Source organism: Gorilla gorilla, chromosome 20 (genome assembly GCF_029281585.2).
Source record: "Gorilla gorilla gorilla isolate KB3781 chromosome 20, NHGRI_mGorGor1-v2.1_pri, whole genome shotgun sequence".
NCBI classification, from domain to species: domain Eukaryota; kingdom Metazoa; phylum Chordata; class Mammalia; order Primates; family Hominidae; genus Gorilla; species Gorilla gorilla.
Window position 1 is genome coordinate 67,376,962 of NC_073244.2, and position 23,893 is coordinate 67,400,854.

Here is a 23,893-nt window from a genome sequence, read left to right on the forward strand (position 1 = left end):
CCGAGCATCCAGCCCCACCTCTCAGACAAATCGCCCTCAAGTGGATATGTATGACACATTTAATTCCCTGTTCTCTGTCTCACAAAGATTTCTCACATTTTTGTACAAAAACCCAGGCTTCCCTTTCCCCTCCCTCCCCACCCCAACATGAAAAGTAATTGCTTAAATAAATAATATATATTCCTGCCCAGGCCTAGATGGGGAGGAGCCAGGGCAGAAGTCTGTGGACAGACTTCTTGGAGACCCAAGAATCCGGGACCCCAGTCCCCTCCTCCTCGGGGACCCAGGAGTCCACCTGCCTCCCACCCCTGCTCCTGAAATAAATAAGTATAAATAAGGCACAGATGCCCCCCAGGCCTCACGGAAGGACTGTCTCTAACTAGGGGGAGATAATGGCGGGGGGATCACCTGGCTGTTTCGCCCCCAGTACTGAAATAAATAAATAAATAAGATCTGGCTTTGGAAGGACGGTGGTGGCTTTGGGCCCCAGGTCACAGCCGAGTCTTCAGCAGCAGCAGTCCCCTCACGGCCCAGTCAAGTGTCAGGTGCAGCCCCCCCAGGATGGCGTGGGCGGCCCTGATGCCCCCCCAGGCTGAGGAGGGGGGCGCCAGCGGGGGCGCCGGCGGGTCCGGGGGTGGCTGGGGCAGGGCCAGGCGGGACATCTGTGGGGAGAGGAGAGAGGTGAGTCACAGGTAAGGGGTGCGGCGGGGGTGCAGGGCAGGGGTGATGTGGAGCTGCGGCTGAATCGGGGCTGCATATTCACAGGGGGATTGTGGCGCGTGGGGTGAAGTGTTTAGGCCGGGAGCTCTTCAGGCTGTGGGGTTCAGAAAATGGAGGCTGGAGTCAGGATGGGCTTCCAGAGCTGAGTGTGGGGGTTGGGGGTGAAGTCTGTGGAGTCAGGGCTGGCATCTCGGTTCTAGGTGAGGGATCGGGCCTGGGACTGTTAGAGTCGCCGGGGCTGGAATCTCAGAGCTGGGTTTTTGTTGTTGTCGCTGCTGTTAGAACAATTAAGAAGCCGGGCGCGGGGGCTCATGCCTGTAATCCCAGCACTTTGGGAGGCCGAGGCGGGCGGATGGCCTGAGCTCAGGAGTTTGTGACCAACCTGGGCAACACGGTGAAACTCCGCCTCTACTAAAATACAAAAAAATTATCCGGGTGTGGCAGTGTGCGCCTGAAGTCCCAGCTACTCAGGAGGCTGAGGCAGGAGAATCGCTTGAGCCCAGGAGGCGGAGGTTCCAGCGAACCGAAATGGCACCACTGCACTCCAGCCTGGGCAACAGAGCGCGAGACTCTGTCTCCAAAAAATAATAATAATAATTAAGAGACAGAGTCTTGCTATGCTGCCCAGGCTGTCTCAAACTCATGGCCTCAAGAGGTCCTTCTGCCTTGGCCTCCCCTGCCTTGGGATTACAGGAGTGAGCCACTGTGCCCCACCAGAGCTGGGGTTTTACAGACAGTATCTGAGATCTGTGGGCTCGAGGCTAGGGTCAGGCCCTGGATCTCAAGGCTGAAGTCTTAGAGGTGGGGTCTCTGGGTTCAAGTTCAGGAACTCATGGGTGAGGGCTGGAGTCTCAGAGCTAGAAGTTGGAATTTGAGATCCAGGGTCTTTGGAGTTAGGCCCAGAAACCAGGGTCTGAAGTCTTCTGGTCTCAGGGCTTTGGGCCTAGCTTTGGAAGTGAGGGTCTTGAGAGTCGTACAGGCGCAGGCTCAGGATCTGAGGTGTCAGGGTTTTCGATGTTGGGAGTGAGACATAGGGCCTCAGGGCTCGGGGTCTAGGTCCTGGAGGTCTTGGGTTTGTACAGCCAGGGTCCCAAGGCTGGCTTTGGGTCAGGGTCTTGTATCTTAGGGCCTGGGATCTTTAAGGTGTCAGGATCTCAGGGCTGGGGCCTGGGGTCTCAGGGTCTGGAGGTCCATGGTTTTCTTTTCCTTCTTTTTTTTTTTTGAGAGAGGGAGTTTTGCTCTTGTTGCCCAGGCTGGAGTGTAATGGTACGATCTCGGCTCACTGCAACCTCCGCCTCCCAGGTTCAAGTGATTCTCCTGCCTCAGCCTCCCAGGTAGCTGGAATTACAGGCATGTACCACCACGCCTGGCTAATTTTGTATTTTTAGTAGAGATGGGGTTTCACCATGTTGGTCTGGCTGGTCTTGAACTCCCGACCTCAGGTGATCCACTTGCCTCGGCCTCCCAAAGTGCTGGGATTACAGGCGTGAGCCACCACGCCTGGCCAGGTCCATGGTTTTCAATGTCATGGGGCCAGGGTCTCCAAGTCTTGAGGTGAGGATTTGAATTCTCAAGGCTTTGGGCTTCAGGATGGGGTTTTGGGTCTTAGGGGCTGGGATCTGGGGACTTTGAGGTCATGGATGATGGAGTCTCAGGGTCTTGGGTGAGAATTTGAAGTTTCTGGGCAGGATTTGGGGGTCTAGGGCCTCAGGGTCTCAGGGCCACAGGATCTTGGGACTGCAGGGTCAGGGTCTCAGAGCGGGGCTGTTAGGGTGTCAAGGTCTCAGAGCAGGACTGTTAGGGTGTCAGGGTCTCAGAGCGGGGCTGTTAGGGTGTCAGGGTCTCAGAGCGGGGCTGTTAGGGTGTCAGGGTCTCAGAGCGGGGCTGTTAGGGTGTCAGGGTCTCAGAGAGGGGCTGTTAGGGTGTCAGGGTCTCAGAGCGGGGCTGTTAGGGTGTCAGGGTCTCAGAGCGGAGCTATTGCACTCAGGTCTGGGGTCTCAGGCTTCAAGGACTCAGGCCACAGGATTTTGGGGCCAGGGGTGGGGGTCTGGGGTGTCAGGTCTTGGGGCCAGGACATACCAGGAGCTGCAGCCGGCGCAGCAGCCGGTCCAGCCGGGCCTGCAGGGTGCCCAGCTCGGGCTCCAGGGTCTTCAGGGAAGAGCCACCTGCCCGGCGCAGCCACTGCACGTGCCGCAGGTAGGACAGTAGGTCCGCTCGCAGCCTTGTCAGCACACCCGGAAGCTGGGGATAGAGCCAGGACATGAGAGAACACCCGGCCAGTGCCCCTCATCCTCCCCGCCCCCTTCACTGCCTGCCTCCCACCTTGTCCCCAGCCCACTCCCTTGCCCTTACCTGTAGAGCTCCCAGTGCCCCCGCACTCATGGCCAGGGTGGGCAGGGAATCCAGGTTGTGGTCCCCGTCAGCTGGGAATTTGTCCCTCTGGCAGGGAAAAAAGGCTGTGAGGTGGCCCCTGCCCAGCCTCGGGGCTCCCTCCATCCCCCACGCCAGGCCCCCAACTCTTCCCCTCCCTCACTCTGCCACCTGAGAGCCCGGAACCCCTCCAAGTGGCTGCCCGCAGACTCCTCTCAGTTCCTCTCTGCCTCTCACTCCTGTGCTGGCCCCAGCCCAGTCTCTCCTACCAGCTGTGCAGCCAGCTGCCGCGTGTCCGCCAGGAGAGAGCGGGTCAGGAGCACGGTGCTGTCCAGCTCGGCCCGAGGGTCTGGGGAAACTCGAGGGGGGCCAGGTGGTGGCCCAGGGGCGACAGTTGTATCTGGCCACAGGCTCAGCACGACCAGGACCAGGCGGCAAACACCTGGGGGCAGGATAAGGCAGAGAGCTCAGGCTGGACTCCGGGTCTGAGAGAGGAGGGCCTGGGCCTGGACTCCTCCTGGGTCTGAGGGAGGAGGAACTGGGGCCTGGACTCCTCCTGGGTCTGAGGAAGGAGAGGCTGGGGGCCTGGACTGCTAGGTCTGAGGGAGGAAGGACTGGGGTCTGGCTCCTGGGTCTCGGGGAGGAGGGTCTGGGGCCTGGACTCCCGGCCTTAGGGAGGATGGAGCTGGAGGTCTTAAGTCCCAGGGTGGAACGCCAGCGGGCAGGTCGCAGGGCCAGGCGGGCTTCCCTCTCCCTCCCTGGCTCTGGCTGCCCCGCCCGTCGGAGCAGACGCGGCCCGGGGCGGGTAGACGGGCCGGGCGTCTCCCGTCCGCCCCCGGACGCCGGAATCTGGGCCCCGGGGCGGGGCATGGTGGGGGAGGCACAGGCCAGAACCTGCCCCCTCCCCGGGCCGCGGGAGCCCGAGCTGGCTGGGAGCAGGGGAAGGAGCCAGAAGCCAGGACGGAGTCCCGGAGACACGGACCTCTCCCACCGGAGACCCCTTAGACGCCCTCCCAGGAGCCCCGCCGGGTGGGCGGCAGAAGCCCGGGCCGCAGCGCACCTGGGCGGAGAGGGGCAGAGCCACGGGCCCGGCCGGGCCACGGGAGCGGGAGAGCTGGCGGCGGGGGGCGCGGGGGGCGCGGGGGTCTGGAGCTCGCTCCCCGCAGCCCACCCCGGCCGCCCCGCCCACCCGGCCACCCGCCAGCCAATCAGCGCTCCCGCGGCCCGGCCGGGCCTCGCACACCCCCAGCCCGCCCCCCGGCCCCGCCAGCCGTCGGTCTGTCCGCGCGTCCGTCGGCCGCATCTGCCCGGCTCTCCCCGCTTTCCTCCCGCGCCCAGTCTCTCTCCTCCCCCCGGCTGGGGTCGCTACTCCCTGGCTTGCTCCGCTCTCCGCGGACCCTGCCTCAGTTTCCCTCCGGAGCCTCTCTGCCGGAATCCCAGGGAGTCTCCCGGTCCCCGCGGGCTCCCTGGGGCCTGGGCCGATGGGGGTCACCTCCCTCCCGGCACCAGTCCCTGCGTCCCTGCCCCTGCTCGGTCTCCGCGTCTCGCTCCCTCTCGGGGCCCTGTCTGGCCCGTCCCTCCTGCGGCGCCTCTGATTGGCTGCCTCCATCCGCTCCTGTCTGTGTCTCTCTCTGCCCATCTCCTCCGCCGCCTCCTGTCTCCGAAGCTGCTCTCCTCCCCGGCTGCCTGTCTCCGGGTCCCTCTCTGTGCGACTCAGCGGGGTCTGCTCCCACTCCCGCCGTGGGTCCCTCTCCTCCCTGCCTCCCTGTCCCCTCCACCCTCCCCATGAACCAACTTACAGTTCATGTCCCCACAGGGCCAGGGGTTCCCCAGGGCAGGGGGCAGGGAGCCGGGGGCCTTTAACCCTTCCCTGTCCGCTGCCGGGGGAGCCCCGAGGGTCAGCTGGGCCGCGGCCTGGGGAGGGGAGGCATGTGCCCTGAGCAGCAGGGCCGCGGCAGTGAGGGAGTGTGGACGCCTGGGGGGTTATATAGGGGGCTGGGGCGGGCGGGCGGGGGGCAGGCGGCAGGGGAGGGCGGCCTGACACATCCTGACTCACCCTCCCTGCCTGCCTTTTCCATTCAGACGGAGCGGCTGCCTTGCAGGGCTCACGCCGCCGCGCTCGGAGGAGGGCACGGAAGGAAAAGTTGGAAAAGTTGAAAAGGGAAAGGGGGGGGTGGTCGGAGAGGGGCTGGTGAGGTCATTGGCGTCCCCTCCCTCCACCTCCACGGGCCGGAGCAGACACTCAGGCTCAAGCGCTGGGGCCCGACTGTGGGTGGGGGTCCGGCTGGACCAGGACTAGCAGAGAGAGATGGGGAGGCAGGAGGACGGAAAGGCAGAGAAAGGCCGGACAGAGGGACAGGACAGGAGCCTGGAGAGGTGGAGGCAGGAGGAAGAGGGAGTGGAAGGGAAGGAGAGAGAGAGAGAGACACACACACACACACACACACACACACACACACACACACACACACACACACAGAGTGAAGGAGAGACTGAGACAGAGACAGGGAGACGGAGATCCACAGAGATGGAGGCAGCCAGAGAGACACACCAGAGAAGCAGAGAGGATCAGAGGGGCAGCCCTGGAGACAGAGGGAGAGGTTCTGGGAGTCAGAGATCAGAGAGCGGGAGGAAGACAGCAGGATGGACTTGGGGAGACCCAGGGAGACCCCGAGGGGAAAGGAACAGAGACACCAAGACTCTGGGACAGAGGACGCAGCAGCTGAAGAAAGGCACCAGGCAAACAGAGACACGGGGCAGAGTGACAGGGACGGAGAGGCCCCAGGGACAGAAATGGGGAGACAGAGATATTAGAAAGACAGAGACGCTGAGATGTTGGGGACTCAGCAATGGGGGCAGAGAGTAAAAGCCTTTCTCATTTTTTGTTTGTTTGTTTTTTGGTACTGAGTCTCACTTTGTCACCCAGGCTGGAGTGCAATGGCGCGATCAATGGCACAATCTCGGCTCACTGCAACCTCCACCTCCCGGGTTCAAGCGATTCTCCTGCCTCAGCCTCCCAAGTAGCTGGGATTACAGGTGTGCGCCACCACACCCGGCTAATTTTGTATTTTTAGTAGAGACAGGGTCTTACCATGTTGGCCAGGCTGGTCTCGAACTCCTGACTTCGTGATCCACCTGCCTCGGCCTCCCAAAGTGCTGGGATGACAGGTGTGAGCTACCGTGCCTGGCCTCGTTTTTGGTTTTTTTGAGACAGAGTCTCGCTGTGTCACCCAGGCTGGGGTGCAGTGGTGTGGTCTCGGCTCACTGTAACCTCCGCCTCCCAGGTTCAAGTGATTCTCATGCCTCAGCCTCCTGAGTAGCTGGGATTACAAGCACCCGCCACCATGCCTGACTATTTTTTTGTATTTTTAGTAGAGATAGGGTTTTGCCATGTTGCCCAGGCTGGTCTCAAACTCCTGAGCTCAGGTCATCCTCCCGCCTCAGCCTCCCAAAGTGCTGGGGATACAGGTGTGAACCACCACGCCTGGCCTTTTGAAAAGCCTTTCTCAAAGAGGCAGGTGGAGACAGGAAGGAGGAAGAGAGACGGAGACTGAGGACCAAGAGGCGCTGAGACACTCCATAGAGGCAAGACCTCCATGTGCGACTCTCCCCCTCTGTGCCTCAGTTTCCTCATCTGTGAAGCGGGGTTAATGATGCACCCTCATCCGCCTAAATGCCACGATGAGGATAAAGCGAGCTCATTCACGTGAAGCACAAAGTCAGTGCTGACCATCCTTATTCCCCTCGTTAACTTTTCTGAACACATCAGGGACACAGAGAAAAAGATGTTGCCTTCGAGAGAGACGGGGCAGGAGCAAGATGGGGTGAAGGACGGGACAGTGGGGACATGGAGACAGTGGCCAGAACCGGGGCCAGGGCCCTGGACATCGCTGCACAGAGGTGGAGGCAGCAGAGGAGGGCGGGGGGAGGGGACCCGCAAGCCAGGGTGGAGGCATCGACGCCTACCCAGGCGCACAGTGGGCCAGCCCCAGGCATGGGGGCAGAGGAGACCCGGGATTCACCACAGAGCAAGCAAGGGGCAGAGGTACCAAGCCATGTCCCCGAGAGCCCCCAGACCTAGATGGCAGGGAAGAACAGGATGGGACTGAGAGCGCGGAGGTGGTGGGGGCTCTGAGGCTCTGTGCAGACGCCCTCGTGTCAGCCTCCGAGACTGCCGGGCTGGTTGGAGGCTTCCCCTTCCCGATCCAGCACCACTGGAAGGGCAACTGCTCAGGTCCCCAAGGAGGTGAGGTCACAGCCCCCCCACGGTGGGACATGACCTCATCGCCTCAGGTAAGAGCTCTCTCTCCCTCTCTCTGGTCTGTCACAGCCACCCCTTTCAGGGCCCCCCAGGGGCCCTCCCCAACACCGGCTCCTGCTGGGACCCAGGCCTCTGACCACTGGGTCTCCGCCCCTCAGGGGGCCTGCTTCCGGCTGAGTCAGTGTGGGGGGCCCAAGGCTGCGTCAGTGAGGGGAGAGCTGACGTAGCCCCCCCCCCCAGACCGGCGGGGCCAGCCAAGGTGACTCAGGCCACCAGCTTGGGGGATGGACTAGCCCGAGGGTATGGGGGACTGGCCTGGGGCCAGCTGGGGAGCAAGAAAAGAGTCCTGGTAATGCCAGCCCCGTCCACCTACAGGGACCAGAGCCCAATCCCCCTGCCCCTCCTCCCTCAGACCCGGGAGTCCAGGCCCCCAACCCCTCCCCCTTCAGACCCGGGAGTCCAGGCCCCCAACCCCTCCCCCTTCAGACCTAGGAGTCCAGGTCTCCAGCTCCTCCTCCCTCAGACCCAGGAGTCCAGGCCCCGAGCCCCTCCTCCCTCAGACCCAGGAGTCCAGGTCCCAGCCCCTCCTCCCTCAGACCCAGGAGTCCAGGCCCCCAGCCCCTCCTCCCTCAGACCCAGGAGTCCAGGCCCCCAGCCCCTCCTCCCTCAGACCCCGGAGTCCAGGTCCCCAACCCCTCCTCCCTCACACCCAGGAGTCCAGGCCCCCAACCCCTCCTCCCTCGGACCCAGGAGTCCAGGCCCCCAGGCCTTCCTCCCTCAGACCCAGGAGTCCAGGCCCTAAATTCTAGTTCAAGAAAGGTAGAGGAGGATCTTGGGGCCCTTCTGCACTTTGGGGAGCATGTGTGGGGAAGGTCATGGGTCTGGGACAAATCCGGGGTCCCAGCCGCTGCCAGTTTCCTGTCTCGTCTGGGTCCCCAGCCCTGGGTTGTGGGCTCAGACTCCGTCCCCGCAGTGTGGCTGCAGGAGGTACAGGTAGATGGGGCGGGTGCAGAGTGACGGGGCTGGGAGTGACTGGCAACTCCTGGGTCTGCCCAGGCCAGGGTGGGACACATTGGGCTACTTCTGTGCAAACAAGAGAAAAGAGAGAGAGAGACAGAGCAAAAGATGAAGATCGGAAAAGAGACCCAGAGGCAGGACTGGGGAGTCCCAAGAAAATGACAGATGACTGAGACAAACAGAGCTGGAGAGACAGGGGCAGCAAAGGCCCCAGGAGGCAGCCAGTGCCACGGAACCCAGTGGAAGCTAGAGACCAGCTTGGAGGCTCGGAAACAGACTGGGCAGCCAGGGCCCAGGCCCTGGGGTGGTCACAGACACTGGGGAGAAGCCACGGGGACATGGGGGATGGCCAGGGAGTCCTGGCTCCCGCGCGGCCCCTGGGGGGGAAGCCGAGCCGGCAGGGTGTGAGGTCAGCAGGTCCCAGGCTGTGTGTGTGTCCGTCTGTCAGTCCCTGGGGGGTCCTGTCTGGCCTCTGGGGGGTGACGGGGCAGGCCGGCCACAGAGGCAGCCCAAACCTGTCATTAGCGGTGAGGGCCGTGACGGCGGGGCCCCCCCAGTCCCAAGCCGCGGTCCAAGGCCAGGCGGCCCCGCCCCCCACCCCCTCCTTGATCCCTGAGGAATCCCGGGAATTGGGAAGTGGGTCCAGATGATGTTGACACAGGAAACGGTCAGCAGCTGCCCGGCCTCAGCCCCACAACCCCTCTGACCCCCACCCCCGGCCCCCTGCAGAGCCCCTCTACCCTGTGTCATCTCTGACGAAGGCAGCCCGGGGCCCACTCAGTACCCACCAGGATGTTTACAGGAGAGATGGGTAACACGGGGAGTCACCCCACGGGGCTTCCTGAGAAATGGGGTCTGGCTCCTAGACCATCCTCCCAGACTCACAAGTTCAGGCCCCCAGCCCCTCCTCCCACAGACCCAGGAGTCCAGGCCCCCAGCCCCTCCTCCCTCAGACCCAGGAATCCAGGCCCCCAGCCCCTCCTCCCTCAGACCCAGGCGTCCAGGCCCCCAGCCCCTCCTCCCTCAGACCCAGGAGTCCAGGCCCCAGCCCCTCCTCCCTCAGACCCAGGCGTCCAGACCCCCCAGCCCCTCCTCCCTCAGACCCAGGCGTCCAGGCCCCCAGCCCTCCTCCCTCAGACTCAGGAGTCCAGACCCCCCAGCCCCTCCTCCCTCAGACCCAGGAGTCTAGGCCCCCAGCCCCTCCTCCCTCAGACCCAGGAGTCCAGGCTCCAGCCCCTCCTCCCTCAGACCCAGGAGTCCAGGCCCCCAGCCCCTCCTCCCTCAGACCCAGGATCCAGGCTCCAGCCCCTCCTCCCTCAGACCCAGGAGTCCAGGCCCCCAGCCCCTCCTCCCTCTAATGCAGGTATCTGAGTTTACAACCCCCTTTTCCTTCAGATGCAGGACTTCTAGCCCAGAGACTGTCCCAGGGAGCTGAGACTCCCTCCTCACTGTGCGGCAAAGCTGAATGGATGAGTTGGGGTGCACTAGGGATTATGGTTCCAACCCAGCCCCCCATTCCGGTTTCCTCTTCTTGGAAGCCAAGTTTTCTCTCAGTCACTGGGGAGTGGTGGGGGGAATCAATGTGGAAGCTTCAGGATCTCCGTTTGGCCGACTCCCTCCCACCACTCTCTAACCTCTGTTCACAGATGGGGAAACAAATCCAGGAGGGAAATGTGGGCTCCCTGTCCAGGAGCCACCATTACAGTCTCCGAGCAGCTCTGGCCCACCAAGCCCTCAAACTCAGCAGGGGCCCACATGGCCTGTCCCCTTCCCTGTTTGTTTGTTTTTTTCTTTTTTCTTTTTTTTTTTTGACACAGAGTCTCACTCCTTCACCCAGGCTGGAGTGCAGTGGCACGATCTCGACTCACTGTAACCTCCACCTTCTGGGTTCAAGCAACCTCCACCTCCTGGGTTCAAGCAATTCTCCTGCCTCAGCCTCCTGAGTAGCTGGGATTACAGGCAAGTAATCACCACGCCCAGCTGATTTTTGTATTTTTAGTAGGGACGGGGCTTCCCCATGTTGGCCAGGCTGGTCTCGAACTCCTGACCTCAGGTGATCCGCCTGCCTTGGCTTCCCAAAGTGCTGGGGTTATAGGCGTGAGCCACCGCGCCCAGCCCTATCACCTTCCCTGCTAAACATTCCCTAGACAGCAGGCCTGGCAGGGCTGAGATGAAAAGCCTTTCTCAAGACCCCTGGACCAGAAGACCCCCGGACTTAGGCTCCGGCCCCTTGTCTCATCCCCCTCCCAGGTCTTCTCGTTGCGGGGGGGACCTTCCCTAACAATGGGGCTCAGTGAGGCCTCTGTGTCTGACAGCTCCCCTTCCCCTGGTTGTTAAGGCGAAAAACTCCCTAGCAACGGGGTTTCCTGAACCTTCGGGCCACTTGAATCCACCTTCTCAGGTATCAGTTTCCTTAGGAAAGAAACTCCCCAGCAAAGCCTCCCAGTTCCCCACCCCTCAGGGCGCCCCGGGTGATATGGAGACACGCCCCAGACTCCCACGCCCTTCCAGACTTCTCTTTCCCGCCATAAGTGGCCAAAGAGGCTCTTCTAAACCTGAGACGCCCCCACTCTTCCACCAGGTCCCTAAAGAATCAACACCCTAGACCAGGCATGGCCAGGCTGGTGTGAAGCCCTTCCACCTCCCTAGCACACCCCCTGACTCCCTAGCAACAGAACTCACAATCCTGGGGCCTGGCGGGCAGGCGGGCGGGGCCGGTTGCTGGGGTGATGTCCTGTAAGGCCTCTTCCCACAGTGGCCCCAGGGGTCTGGGGAGGTGACATGTTGGGCTGTGGGATCCCAGCACTGGGCCTGCTCCTGCTGCTGCAGGGCTCGGCAGGTGAGGGGCTGGTGAGGCGGGGGAGCTGAGGAGGGACGCCCGGCCTCACACAGCCCTAACACTGCCCTTTCTCTCGCAGACGGAAATGGAATCCAGGGATTCTTCTACCCATGGAGTGAGCAGCCGCTGAAATACTGGGTCACCCAGGGAGGGGAGCCCAGATCAGACCCCTGAATCTGAGAGAGGAGGAGCTGGGGCCTGGACTCCTGGATCTGAGGGAGGACGGGGGGGTCTGGACTCCTGGGTCTGAGGGAGGAGGGCTGGGCCTGGACCCCTGGGTCTGAGGGAGGAGGGGCTGGGGCCTGGACTCCTGGGTCTGAGGGAGGAGGGCTGGGCCTGGACACCTGGGTCTGAGGGAGGAGGGGCTGGGGCCTGGACTCCTGGGTCTGAGGGAGGAGGGGCTGGGGGCCTGGACTCCTGGGTCTGAGGGAGGAGGGCTGGGCCTGGACTCCTGGGTCTGAGGGAGGAGGGGCTGGGCCTGGACTCCTGGGTCTGAAGGAGGGGGCTGGGGCCTGGACGCCTGGGTCTGAGGGAGGAGGGGCTGGGGGCCTGGACCCCTGGATCTGAGGGAGGAGGGGCTGGGGTCCTGGATTCCTCCGTCTGAGGGAGGAGGGGCTGGGGTCCTGGATTCCTCGGTCTGAGGGAGGAGGGGCTGGGCCTGGACTCCTGGGTCTGAGGGAGGAGGGGATGGAGTCTGGACCCCTGGGGCCCTGCACAGAGTAAGCACCAGGAAGGCAGCCTGGGAGCATGGCCTTGGAATCCCGTGTTTGAGGCCTTTGGAGCGGGGTGCTGTGATGAAGCAAGCCACTGGTGGTTGGTCCCCAGGCTGTGAGGGTGACATATGGGACCGGGAGAGCTGTGGGGGCCAGGCGGCCATCGATAGCCCCAACCTCTGCCTGCGTCTCCGGTGCTGCCACCGCGATGGGGTCTGCTACCACCAGCGTCCAGACGGTGAGGGCTCCTGGTCCCAGGTCCCTGGGGCGTGGGTCTGGCGGTCAGGAGCCCCGGGTCTTAACCCTGCCTCCCTTGTCCAGAAAACATGCGGAGGAAGCACGTGTGGGCGCTGCTCTGGACGTGCAGCGGCCTCCTCCTCCTGAGCTGCAGCATCTGCTTGTTCTGGCGAGTGGGCCTGGGATAGGGCGGGCGCCTGCACCCCCAGGGGGAGGGTCCGGCGGAGGGCGGGGGCTGAGCCGTCCGCTCCCTGCAGGTGGGCCAAGCGCCGGGATGTGCTGCGTATGCCCGGTTTCCTGGCGGGTCCGTGTGACATGTCCAAGTCCGTCTCGCTGCTCTCCAAGCACCGAGGGACGAAGAAGACGCCGTCCGCGGGCAGCGTGCCAGTCGCCCTGTCCAAAGAGTCCAGGGATGTGGAGGGGGGCACCGAGGGGGAAGGGACGGAGGAGGGTGAGGAGACAGAGGGCGAGGAAGAGGAGGATTAGGGGAGTCCCCGGGGGACTGCTCAATACAGCTATGGTGGACGGACGTGTGTTCTCTTCTCTGAAAGCCGTGGGGAGCAGGGGGCATGGTGCACACAGAGTCTGGGGTAACAGGTGGGGGCTGGAGGGGGCTTGGGGATGGAGGCTTAGGGGGCCCCAGGCTGTGGCTGTGGGGGTGTGAGCTGAGGGGGACCCTGGAATGAAAGAGATCTGGGAGGTAAGTGGGGAGGATCTGAGCTGAGGGGGATCTGCGCTCATGGGGGTGTCCTGGGCTGTGATCATGGGGGCCCTGGACTGAGGGGATAGAGGTGTACGAGTGCTGGAGTGTGGGCCTGAAATGAGGGAGTTGGGGGTATGTGGGGGTGGCGGGGTCTGAGGGGTGCCTGGATTGGGCGGGGAGAGGGGCACGCCACAGCTGTGGAAACGTGCCCCTCAGTCTCCTACATGGAGTGCCAGTGACTGACAGTGCCCCCCGCCCCCACCCCAGATGCACCTAGATTACCATGGGTTGCTCTCCACCAATAACTCAGCATGGCGAGGCAAGGGGTGGGGGTTCCGGGTACAGGTGCCTTCTCGAAGGGCAGGGGCCTCCCTCATGGATGATGACTTCAGCTCCCAGCTCCCCAGGGGCCAGTGGCGATTTTCTTGGAGGTGCGGTACAGTCTAAGACTAGTCCTACCCATCCCTCCCTCCCTCTCCCTGCACCAAGCTACCCTACAAAAGTGTTTCCCCAATACATATCTTGCAAGTCCAATTTGTCTCCGTGTCTGCTTCTCAGTGAACCCAAACTCACACAGGGATGTTGGGGCTTAGAGTGGAGGGTCTGGGCTGAGATCCTTATCCCCCGCCCCCTCTCTGGTCCCCTCTGAGAAGGGGCCAGCATAAGGCTAGGCTCCTATATCCCCAGGGCTCCTGGTCTCCCCAGGGCAGGGGCAGCCTCACCTCAGGTGTGGCCAGGCCCACCTGGGTGCTAGAAGTAAGCAAGCCACCTCATCTCCATTCCCACCCCAGCAGGGTCCCTCTCCCAGACAGACATGCAGCACTAAGGCAAATCTGCTTTTTATCCAAGTGAGGAGGGAGGGGGGACAGGGAGCGTCCGTCTGGCCACGGATGTTGGGGCAGCTGCACATCTCAGTCTGGTCCTGACAGCTGGAGCCGAGGGGTTGTCTGCAGGAGGGAGGGTGGAGTGAGCGACTGCTCAGGAACCCCTCCCATCCCTGTTCCGGGCTCTCTGCCTCGGGGGGCAGAGGCAGGGAGCCCCATCCACCCGCCCTTGCCGCTCACATGGACTCACACACTTGCTCCTTCATAGGGATGAAGTGTGTGCATTTGCTGAGTGTGTGCATGCGTGTGTACCTTTAACGCCCTGAAATCCAAGGGTAGAAGACAGGGAATGCGAGCCAGGGAGAGGCAGAAAGGGGGAGACGAAGACATGCAGAAGGGGAAAGGCAGAAGCACAGGGACAAAGAAAGAGACCTGGGAGACAGAGACACAGAGACAAAGAGTGAGAGAGAGGGAGACAGGCAGACACAGAGAAGACAGAAGGAGGCCGGGCATGGTGGTCCTCATCTCAGACCCTCACCCCAGCATTTTGGCTGCAGGCAGGAGGATCACTTGAGCCCGGGAGTTTGACACCAGCCTGGGTAACATAGGAAGGACCCCGTCTCTGGTACCTGTATTCCCAGTTCCTTGGGAGGCTGAGGTGGGAGGATTGCTTGAGCCCAGGAGGTGGAGGCTGCAGTGAGCTGTGATTGCACCACTGCACTCCAGCCTGAACAACAGAGTGATGGGGGTGGCTCTGCCCGGCTACTCATGGTGGTCTTGGAGGTTGTGGGGGCTACCAGAGCCAGAACCTGTGGGTCCCTCTGATAAAATTCAGGTTCTCTGTCTTTCATGTGCTGGAAGCCGCTCACTCTCCCCAGTAAACAAGAGTCCTGGGTTTGAACAGGCCCATTTTCCTCGTAAGTGGGGCAGTGTGGTCTGAGTCTTTGGTGGAGGCTCCAAGAGTGGAGGCCTGTGCAGCTGTGTTAGACGTTTAAGCTACGTGAAGGATTCTCCTCTCCTCCCCTCCCCTCCCCTCCCTTCCCCTTCCCTTTCCCTTTCCTCCTCCCCTCCCCTCTCCTCCTTCCCCCTCCCCTCCCCCATTGCCCCTCCCCTCCCCCTTCCCCCTTCCCCTCCCCCCTCCCCTCCCCCTTCCCTCCCTGCTTCCCCCTCCCCTCCCCCTTCCCCCCTCCTCTCCTCTCCTTTTCTTTTTTTGAGATGGAGTCTTGCTCTGTTGCCCAAGCTGGAGTGCAGTGGCACGATCTTGGTTCACTGCAACCTCCGCCTCCCAGATTCAAGTGATACTCCTGCCTCAGCCTCCCTAGTAGCTGGGATTACAGGCATCCGCCACCATGCCTGGATAATTTTTGTATTTTTAGTAGAGACAGGGTTTCACCATGGTTGCCAGGTTGGTCTCGAACTCCTGACCTCAGGTGATCCACCCACCTTGGCCTCCCAAAGTGCTGGGATTACAGGCATGAGCCACCATGCCCAACCTCATAAAGGATGTTCTTTTCTTTCTTTTTTTGAGACGGGGTCTCACTCTGTCACTCAGGCTGGAGTGCAGTGGCGTGATCTTGGCTCACTGCAGCCTTTGCCTCCCAGGTTCAAGCAAGCAATTCTCCCACCTCGGCCTCCCAAAGTGCTGGGATTACAGGTATGAGCCACTGTGCTCAGCCAGGATTTCCAAAGGTAACAGTAACTACAGGTGCTTATGTTTGCATTCTATGCCAAGCTTCATGTTAGCTTACGGTTCACCCGTGCAAGCAGATGTTCATGCTTTCTTACCCCAGTTCCTTCACTGAATCACGGCACGTAGCATATGATTGGGGTGACTATTTCCCCAAATCTCACAAAGAATAATATATAACTGGTAGCATTCTGGATGCATAGGAGAAAAGTTAATTCCAGCCGGGCACGGTGGTTCACGCCTGTAATCCCAGCACTTTGGGTGGCCGAGGTGGGCGGATCACCTGAGATCGGGAGTTTGAGACCAGCCTGACCAACATGGAGAAACCCCGTCTCTACTAAAAATACAAAATTAGCCAGGTGTGGGGGTGTATGCCTGTAATCCCAGCTACTCGGGAGGCTGAGGCAAGGGAATTGCTTGAACGCGGGAGGCAGAGGCTGCAGTGAGCCGAGATTGCGCCACTGCACTCCAGCCTGGACAACAAGAGTGAAACTCCGTCTCAAAAAAAAAAAAAAAAAAAGTTAATTATTTACCTAAATAGAACATCCTAGGATAATAGGGTTTAATTCTTTTACCAAAACCCTATTTGAGAGATGAATTCAGTCACCCAACCATCCATGTGCCATTAAATGCATTCATCCACTCATCTGTGTACTTATCATTCAGCCCCAACCATCTATTCAACTACGCATTCACCCATGTACCTATCTATCCAGAGAGCGCACAGAGGCTGGGCAAACCCTGACTGTCCTATGGATAGTCCTATGGACCAGCCGAGGCCCCTGCCCCAAGGAGTTCCCAGGTGTAACCGCAAGTTAAGGTGCCCTGGGGAGGTGACACAGGCACCCTCATTCCTTTTGTTCAGTAGGAGTCTCTGAGGCCTCCCCAGTACCATGCCGCGTGGGTGAGGCCGAGGACACAAGTATCAGGAAAAGCTCTTGCCCCTTTATCAGGCAGGGCTCCCTCTCCAACCATACCCATTCATGGTTCATTCCCCAATTCACCACCTACCCATATCTACCCATTAAACAACCCATCCATCCATCAATCCAACCACATCCCTGCATCAACCAACCCATGCATTCACCCATCCACCCACCCACCCATCTGTCCATCCACCCATCCATCCACCCATCCATCTACCCATCCACCCATCCAGCCATCCGTTCTTCCATCCATTTATCCATTCATCCTTCCACTTCCCTACCCAACCATCAACCTTTCCTGATTTCACACTTTTTGCTGGGCAATGCTAGGAACAAGGACGCTAGGGACCTAGGTCTTACCCTCAAGGCACTCCCTGTCAGGTGGGAGAGACAGTAACAACACAGACACAGCACATGGCCATATAAGCAGCAAGAGGGGTCGCTCAAACAATATGAAGACCCAGAGAAGACCCAGAGAAATTAAGTTAAATCTTAAACATGTGAGAAGTTTTCTGGGTGGAGTGGAGACAGCCAAGGGCACTCCTGGTATAGAGAAGAGCAGGAACAGGGACCAACTGGCCATCTGTGGACTGAGAGACACCATTAGTGCAGAGAGGCAGGAGAAATGGGGCCAAAATATGGGGGGTCCACAGGCCAGTGAGTGCTTCAGTTTAACCAAAGGTGAAGAGGGAGCCACAGCAGGTCTTTGAGCAGAGGCAGGCTAGCTGGAAAGGTGTGTTTAGGAAAGAGATAGAAGGTAGAGGGGAAAGGGGAGTGAATGTGTGGTGGCTTCATTTCTCCTGCTGTTGGTCCTTCTTACTCCTCCTTTCCTAGGCCTACAGGTCAGGAAAATCCCAGCTCCTCCTTTCCTAGGCCTACAGGTCAGGAGAATCCCAGCTCCTCTTTTCCTAGGCCTCCAGGTCAGGAGAATCCCAGCTCCTCTTTTCCTAGGCCTACAGGTCAGGAGAATCCCAGCTCCTCCTTTCCTAGGCCTACAGGTCAGGAGAATCCCAGCTCCTCCACCTACGTGTTGTGTGGCCTTGGGCAAATGTGGCGCCTTTCTGCGCTTCAGTTTCCTCCACTGCAGAATGGGGATGGTAATAGTAGTGACCTCGGGGACCAATTACGTGGAGAGGATTAAATGGGGCCTGGTCTGGGCTCAGTGGCTCACACCTGTAATCCCAGCACTTTGGGAGGCTGAGGAGAGCAAATCACATGAGCTCAGGAGGTGGGGACCAACCTGGCCCACATGGCAAAACCCCGTCTCTACTAAATATACAAAAATTAGCCCGGCAAGGTGGGGCGCACCTGTATTCTCAGCTACTTGGGAGGCTCAGGTGGAAGGACTGCTTGAGCCTAGGAGGTCGAGGCTGCTGTGAACTGAGATCACGCCACTGCACTCCAGCCTGGGTGACAGTGAGAGATCCTGTCTCAAAACAACCCCAAACGACAACAAAACAAAACAGAACAAAAAATGGGGCCTGGTGTACCTGGAGGCTGGGGCTCTCCCCGTGCGGGGGGCCTAACTGTGTGACTCGACCCCCACACTTCCCATCGCCAGGGGCAGGGTCTCACAGCCTCCCCCACGTATGCACCTGTGCTTGCTGTGTCTGCGGTTCTCCGCCAGAGTCTTCCCGTCCCTGTCTCCACCCCGCCCTGGGACTCTACCTCCCCATGGCCGCTCTCTGTCTCCATCTGTCCATCGCTCCCCCGTCTGTCTCCGTTCCCGTCCCTCCCTCGGTCCCTCCGTCTCCCCGCCCTGCCCCGCCCGCCCCTCACCTGGGCCTCACTCGCTGCCCGCGCCCGCCGCCCCGGGCCCGGCCTCGAGCGTGGCGAGCTGCAGGCGCACGCGGCGGGAGCCGGCGGCGGGCGGCGGGGGCACGCGGGCGGCTCGGCGCGCTCTCCGGGAGCCGGGCGCGGGGCGCTGGCCCGCGGCGGCGGGCGCCGACCAGCGGCGGGAGAGCTTGCGCGCCAGGCGGGCGAGCGCCGAGGGCCGCAGGCCGTAGTCGCGCTCCAGCTCCTGGCGCGAGATCTCGATGTTGCCGGTGTACCAGAGGATCCAGCCCAGCAGGCTCAGGAACACCAGCAGCGCGCCCGAGTAGATGAGCAGGTCCCCGAAGTCGCGGCCGCGCACCTGCAGCTGCGCGAACACGCCAGTCAGCAGCGCCGCCATGCCCGCCACATCCAGCGCCACGGCCAGCAGCAGCGCCATCCGGCAGCGGCCCAGGCCGGCCGCGGGTGCTGGCGCGGCCGCCGGCGCGGACGGTGCACCCGGCGGGGTCCCCTGCGAGGCGCACACCGCGGGCGCCGCCGCCATGGCCCTGCACCGCCGCCGCTGGCTCCCAGAGAGAGCGTTCCGGGGTGCGGCCCGGTCCGGGGCGGGGTCAGGGGACGGCGCCAGGTGTGCCAAGCTCCCGCCTGGTCACCTGAACCGGGCTGGGCGCGAACCGGCCCGGCCGGGGTTACCCTGGCCATGGTTTCCGTGCAGGGGCTCAGAGGCCTGAGCTGGTGGTAGCCAGGCGCACAGCCACGGGTGCCTAGGGCCCGTGCCACCCAGGGAGGTCACATATGGCCAAAAATCAGGGCATTTTAGTGGTGGCAGCGTGGGACACTCGGAGCCGGGCGTGGCGTTGTTTCTGCTCAGTGTCCGCCTCCCGAAGCCTGTGCAGATCAGACAGTGCAGATCAGACACCAAGGAGCTCCGGGACGCGAGAACCAGTAGTCGGGGTGATCTAAGAGGGGACGCTCCGGGCTCCGCGGAAGCTGAGTTTCCTTCACTCAGCGCGTGTCTTCTGAGGTCTCCTGCGTTCAGCGAATGAAGCCACGGGCACAAGGACGGACGAGACCCATCAGGTCCAGAGCGCACCCGTGGAGGAAGCTGGGCGAACCCCGACTGTCCTATGGAGGATAGTCCTATGGACCAGACGAAGCCCCTGCCCCAAGGAGTGCCCAGGTGTAACCGCAAGTTAAGGAGCCCTGGGGAGGTGATACAGGCACCCTCATTCCTTTTGTTCAGTAGGAGTCTCCGAGGCCTCCCCAGCACCATGCCGCGTGGGTGAGGCCGAGGACACAGAGAAATATCAGGCAAGGCTCCTGCCCCTTTAGGGTGGCCCTGACAACGGATCATAACCTCCCAGGGAGCTGATGGGGTGTGACAGGCACACCATAGGCGGGAGGCACAGGTGGAGGCAGGGAAGAGGACCGGCAAATCTATAGAATCCTAAAGGGAGCCAAGAGAAGCCACATGCAAATCTCCCTCCCTCCAAACAACTCTCCCTTAGAGGGCATCCGCGCTCCCCTGGGGTGGCAGTCAGCGAAAAGTTTCCGTGTAGGTTCTCACCAGGCTTAAACAGTTTAAGAGTTTTATTTCAAGAAAACCCTGGGGAGGGCGAACTGCAAGAGGGCTGCCGGGATTAGCCGAGGGATTCCGAATGAAGACGGAATATTTCCGAACATACACACCTCTCTCAAGAGCGTTTCCGGAGGGTTCCGAAAATACCCGAGCGGGCCTCGGCGCCCTCATTGGCCATCACCGCGAGGGCTTACGAAGACCGGAAATATCCAAAGGTGCCGGGGCTAGGCTTATATAGTTCACGCATTCACCAGTTCATTCATAAAACAAATGTTTGTTGAGCGCCCATCATATGCCAATCACAGTGACAAGTGCTGGGTGAGCAATACCGGAGAGACAACGCTGAGGTATGGGTCCCAGGACCTCTCGAATTGGAGCCACTCGGAAATCCAGAGGTAGAGTTCCGAAAACTTCCGAACGGTTCCCGGAATACGCTCTCGGCCCTCTAACCGAAGAGTTCCGAATATTCCCGAGCGTTGAGCGATTGGTCGGCGGAAGTAGCCGAACATCATCGAGCCGCCTCGGAGGTGGGGACCGACAACTCCTGTCGCGCCCGCCCGGAGAGGAAGCGGAAATGCGTGTACGATATTAAAGGCGTCGCCCCGCCCCTCGCCTTCCTCTTTCCGTCTCAGGTCGCAGCTGCGAAAGGAGGTGAGCGTCCGTCCTCCTCGCGTGGTCGCCATCTCCCGCCCGCCGCGCACTCCCTCTCAGTCGTCTGCCTGCCTTCTCCCCTTGCGCCTCAAGGGTCATTGGCGGACCCCAACCCCTCCCCGTGAAGTCGTTGTGAATTTTCAAGTTATTTTCCCTTCACTCTCATTCGCCGCAGTTAGTCTCGGCTGCCTGAATTCGGTCCCGCCGCCTTAGGTCACTCAGTCCCGCCTGACAAGAGTTCTAGGTCGCTCTCTGCCCTCAGGGGTCTCCCATCCACCCAAGTTCCCAGTCGCTCTCTTCCTCTGCTGTCCGAGCGTGGCCCGTGGCCTAACGCTGCTTTAGTTTTCTGTGTCTGACGCTTTCCATGTGCCCGTTTCCCCGCAGCCGCCGCCATGTCTGCGCATCTGCAATGGATGGTCGTGCGGAACTGCTCCAGTTTCCTGATCAAGAGGAATAAGCAGACCTACAGCACTGTAAGTGGGGCCGGGATGCGTGGCTCCTGCGGGAGGAGGGTCCTGAGTCTCTGACTCTGGGTCAGAGGGCGGGACCTTCGCATGTCTCCGGGTCCCCTCTTCACGATGCCTTGTGCCGCCTCCTTCCCAGGAGCCCAATAACTTGAAGGCCCGCAATTCCTTCCGCTACAACGGACTGATTCACCGCAAGACTGTGGGCGTGGAGCCGGCAGCCGACGGCAAAGGTGTCGTGGTGGTCATTAAGCGGAGATCCGGTGAGTTTTGTCTGGTTTGGGCCAGAGAGCGGCTCCTTTCCCGGGTCAGGGAGCTGTGATTTTTTACTGTCAGGCAGGAAGAGCGGTAACTGCCATCGCGGTGGGCATCCCTGGCCCCAGGGTGTTGGTCTGGGAACCGGCTTCCCTCTCGGCCGACTTGTCAGCTCTGTGAGCCGCGCGCGTCTGAGCCCGTGTCCTCACCTGTAAAGTGGAGAAACGAAAAAGGACCTGAATTTCCTCGGTGGTTGTTGAGAGTTAAGGCACGGGGTTGATGTTTTCAGATGAAATTCTCAAAGCAAGTCAGGGTGGGGATGGATGGTTTCATCCCACAGGTGGGAAAATTGAGGCACAACAGGGGAGGGGCCCTCGCTACCACACTTAGGAGGGGACGGGCTGGGTTGGTTGCAGCTATTTGATTCCCATTTTGCCTGTGTAGGTTAGAGAAGAGGTCTTGAGGACCCCACTCCATACATTGTGCTGTCAGGTGCAGGCCTTTTTGGGGATTCCCTGAATGTTCGTGTGAGTCGGGGGTCTCTAATGGAGGGGTCCGGCTTCACATGTGTTCTTGACAGGGCTGTATTTTCTTTTTAGAGTGAGTTTTTCTCAGGTCCTTGATTGGAACTGCCTCAGAGCCAAGGGTCCTTTTATTCAGTGGCAGCAACAACTGCAGTCTGTTGGCTAGTGATCCTCCTGTCTCAGGGACGCGTAGTCCAGGGAGCAGCCAATTGCTTGGCACTTGGGGACCCCGTTCTGGGGAGTCCTGAAAGCTTTCCCCTCTTGGATTGCCAAATACATGGGTGGCCCTTCCTAGACTAAGGGACTGGCCTGAGTGAGGCTGGGCCTCTCAGCCAAGCTGATGTTGAACCACTGCTGTGGGGATGGGCCTGGGGTTCCTGGGAAGCTGTTCATACCCATTGCCAGGAGCGTGGGCTCTGGCCGGACCTGGATCAGATCCTAACTGAAGCGGCAGCTTTCTGGCATGAGAAAGGAGTGTTTTCATGGTGGACAGAACTGGGCTATGAGTGTGGCAGAAGCTGTGTCCTCAGTACTCCGTGATGATGACGAGTGAGCCTCTGTGGAATGGACAGGTGGGAAACAGCCACCTGCTGGCCTGCGCAGGCACCCGCCACGGGCCCAGGGTGCTCAGCTTCTCAGTGTGAGACTGTCCACACCTGCGAGGTGCGCTAAAGGTGCAGGTGAGGTGGACTGACCCCAGGACCTCCCTGACCCCCAACCAGGCCAGCGGAAGCCTGCCACCTCCTATGTGCGGACCACCGTCAACAAGAATGCTCGCGCCACGCTAAGCAGCATCAGACACATGATCCGCAAGAACAAGTACCGCCCCGATCTGCGCATGGTGAGCTGGGGTTTGGGGATCAGGCTTGGGGAGACTGGCCAGTGCTGTGGGGAAGGGCTTCCCACTACTGGTTGCAATATGGGCTGGAGAGGGATGGATTCTTGCTTTCAGCCTACTCCCCACACCCAGCATGGGCCTAGGGGGCGGCTTGTGGAGTGTGTGGGCTGAGCCTTGCTCTGCTCCCCCACCCCCAGGCAGCCATCCGCAGGGCCAGCGCCATCCTGCGCAGCCAGAAGCCTGTGATGGTGAAGAGGAAGCGGACCCGCCCCACCAAGAGCTCCTGAGCCCCCTGCCCCCAAAGCAATAAAGTCAGCTGGCTTTCTCACCTGCCTCGACTGGGCCTCCCTTTTTGGAACGCTCTGGGGAGCTCTGGCCCTGTGTGTTGTCATTCAGGCCATGTCATCAAGACTCTGCATGTCACCTTGTCCATCTGGAGGTGATGTCAATGGCTGGCCATGCAGGAGGGGTGGGGTAGCTGCCTTGGCCCTGGTGAGGGCAAGGGTCACTGTCTTCACAGAAAAAGCTTGCTCACTTGTGATTGAGACCTACTGTCCCGTTGTGAGGTGGCCTGAAGAATCCCAGCTGGGGCAGTGGCTTCCATTCAGAAGAAGAAAGGCCTTCTCTAGCCCAGAAGGGTGCAGGCTGAGGGCTGGGCCCTGGGCCCTGGTGCTGTAGCACGGTTTGGGGACTTGGGGTGTTCCCAAGACCTGGGGGACGACAGACATCACGGGAGGAAGATGAGATGACTTTCGCATCCAGGGAGTGGGTGCAGCCACATTTGGAGGGGATGGGCTTTACTTGATGCAATCTCGTCTCTGAGATGGGCAACTTGGTGGGTGGTGGCTTATACCTGTAAGGGAGATGGCAGCTCCAGGGTACAGCCAGCAGGCATTGAGCAGCCTTAGCATTGTCCCCCTACTCCCGTCCTCCAGGTGTCCCCATCCCTCCCCTGTCTCTTTGAGCTGGCTCTTGTCACTTAGGTCTCATCTCAATGGCCGCTCCTGGGCCACCCTGTCACCCAAGCTTTCCTGATTGCCCAGCTCTCTTGTTTCCTTTGGCCTGTTTGCTCCCTAGTGTTTATTACAGCTTGTGAGGCCAGGAGTTTGAGACCATCCTAGGCAACATAATGAGACACCGTCTCTAAAATAAAATTAGCTGGGTGTGGTGGTGCACCGCCTGTGGTCCCAGCTCCTCAGAGGTTGAGTAGAGGCTGAGGTGAGCAGGGCACTTGAGCCAAGAGTATGAGGCTGCAGTGAGCCCATGAGCCCCACCACTGCACTCCAGCCTGGAAGACACCATGACACGCAGTGAGGCCTGGATGGGGAAAGAGTCCTGTTGATCCTCACGTTTCCTGGGCACCTAACTCTGTCAGCCACTGCCAGGGACCAAGGATCCAGCATCCATGGCACCCCTGGTTCCTGCCATCCTGGGGTACCCGATTCAAAGAAGGACTCTGCTCCCTGTCTGAGACCACCCACGGCTCTGACTGAGGGTAAGGGGACTGTCAGG

At 60.8% G+C, this 23,893-nt stretch overlaps 4 protein-coding genes across 6 annotated transcripts; 2 read left to right on the forward strand and 2 right to left on the reverse strand.

Moving 5' to 3' along the window:
• Positions 1-45: 45 nt before the first annotated feature.
• On the reverse strand, positions 46-12,217 carry IL11 (interleukin 11). 2 transcript variants are annotated; one of them, XM_055370612.2, is made up of 5 exons: positions 12,098-12,217; positions 3,360-3,532; positions 3,073-3,159; positions 2,800-2,961; positions 46-662 (listed from the first exon to the last, which is right to left on the reverse strand). In XM_055370612.2, the coding sequence occupies exons 3-5, from the start codon at positions 3,100-3,102 to the stop codon at positions 492-494; spliced, it is 363 nt and encodes a 120-aa protein (XP_055226587.1). In that variant the 5' UTR covers positions 3,103-3,159; positions 3,360-3,532; positions 12,098-12,217; the 3' UTR covers positions 46-491. The 2 variants fall into 2 exon arrangements, with proteins under 2 accessions (XP_055226587.1, XP_030863408.1); XM_031007548.3 differs by lacking the exon at positions 12,098-12,217 and adding an exon at positions 4,890-5,187.
• On the forward strand, positions 11,081-12,739 carry TMEM190 (transmembrane protein 190). The gene is made up of 5 exons (XM_004061473.4): positions 11,081-11,207; positions 11,287-11,322; positions 12,033-12,158; positions 12,242-12,326; positions 12,415-12,739. The coding sequence occupies exons 1-5, from the start codon at positions 11,150-11,152 to the stop codon at positions 12,641-12,643; spliced, it is 534 nt and encodes a 177-aa protein (XP_004061521.1). The 5' UTR covers positions 11,081-11,149; the 3' UTR covers positions 12,644-12,739.
• A 944-nt stretch (positions 12,740-13,683) lies between these two features.
• Positions 13,684-19,606, reverse strand: TMEM238 (transmembrane protein 238). Its single transcript, XM_031007550.3, has 2 exons — positions 18,077-19,606; positions 13,684-13,807 (listed from the first exon to the last, which is right to left on the reverse strand). The coding sequence occupies exon 1, from the start codon at positions 18,612-18,614 to the stop codon at positions 18,084-18,086; it is 531 nt and encodes a 176-aa protein (XP_030863410.1). The 5' UTR covers positions 18,615-19,606; the 3' UTR covers positions 13,684-13,807; positions 18,077-18,083.
• Positions 19,607-20,162: 556 nt separating this feature from the next.
• Positions 20,163-22,709, forward strand: RPL28 (ribosomal protein L28). Of its 2 annotated transcripts, XM_004061474.5 has the most exons (5): positions 20,165-20,300; positions 20,685-20,773; positions 20,904-21,027; positions 22,266-22,384; positions 22,579-22,709. In XM_004061474.5, the coding sequence occupies exons 2-5, from the start codon at positions 20,693-20,695 to the stop codon at positions 22,666-22,668; spliced, it is 414 nt and encodes a 137-aa protein (XP_004061522.1). In that variant the 5' UTR covers positions 20,165-20,300; positions 20,685-20,692; the 3' UTR covers positions 22,669-22,709. The 2 variants fall into 2 exon arrangements, with proteins under 2 accessions (XP_018871022.1, XP_004061522.1); XM_019015477.4 differs by having other exon boundaries at positions 20,163-20,300; positions 22,266-22,709.
• Positions 22,710-23,893: the final 1,184 nt, after the last annotated feature.

What these genes read in the sequence shown, in the direction of transcription:
- RPL28 (XM_019015477.4), top strand. Translation starts at nt 20,693, where the DNA reads ATGTCTGCGCATCTGCAATGGATGGTCGTGCGGAACTGCTCCAGTTTC. An exon ending in ATAAGCAGACCTACAGCACT is followed by an intron (nt 20,774 to 20,903) that starts GTAAGTGGGGCC and finishes CCTCCTTCCCAG; the next exon opens with GAGCCCAATAACTTGAAGGC. An exon ending in GGTCATTAAGCGGAGATCCG is followed by an intron (nt 21,028 to 22,265) that starts GTGAGTTTTGTC and finishes ACCCCCAACCAG; the next exon opens with GCCAGCGGAAGCCTGCCACC.
- TMEM238 (XM_031007550.3), bottom strand. Translation starts at nt 18,614, where the DNA reads ATGGCGGCGGCGCCCGCGGTGTGCGCCTCGCAGGGGACCCCGCCGGGT.
- IL11 (XM_031007548.3), bottom strand. An exon ending in GGCAGCTGGCTGCACAGCTG is followed by an intron (nt 3,160 to 3,359) that starts GTAGGAGAGACT and finishes TTTCCCTGCCAG; the next exon opens with AGGGACAAATTCCCAGCTGA. An exon ending in GGGCACTGGGAGCTCTACAG is followed by an intron (nt 2,962 to 3,072) that starts GTAAGGGCAAGG and finishes CTCTATCCCCAG; the next exon opens with CTTCCGGGTGTGCTGACAAG.
- TMEM190 (XM_004061473.4), top strand. Translation starts at nt 11,150, where the DNA reads ATGTTGGGCTGTGGGATCCCAGCACTGGGCCTGCTCCTGCTGCTGCAG. An exon ending in GGGATTCTTCTACCCATGGA is followed by an intron (nt 11,323 to 12,032) that starts GTGAGCAGCCGC and finishes GTTGGTCCCCAG; the next exon opens with GCTGTGAGGGTGACATATGG. An exon ending in CTACCACCAGCGTCCAGACG is followed by an intron (nt 12,159 to 12,241) that starts GTGAGGGCTCCT and finishes TCCCTTGTCCAG; the next exon opens with AAAACATGCGGAGGAAGCAC.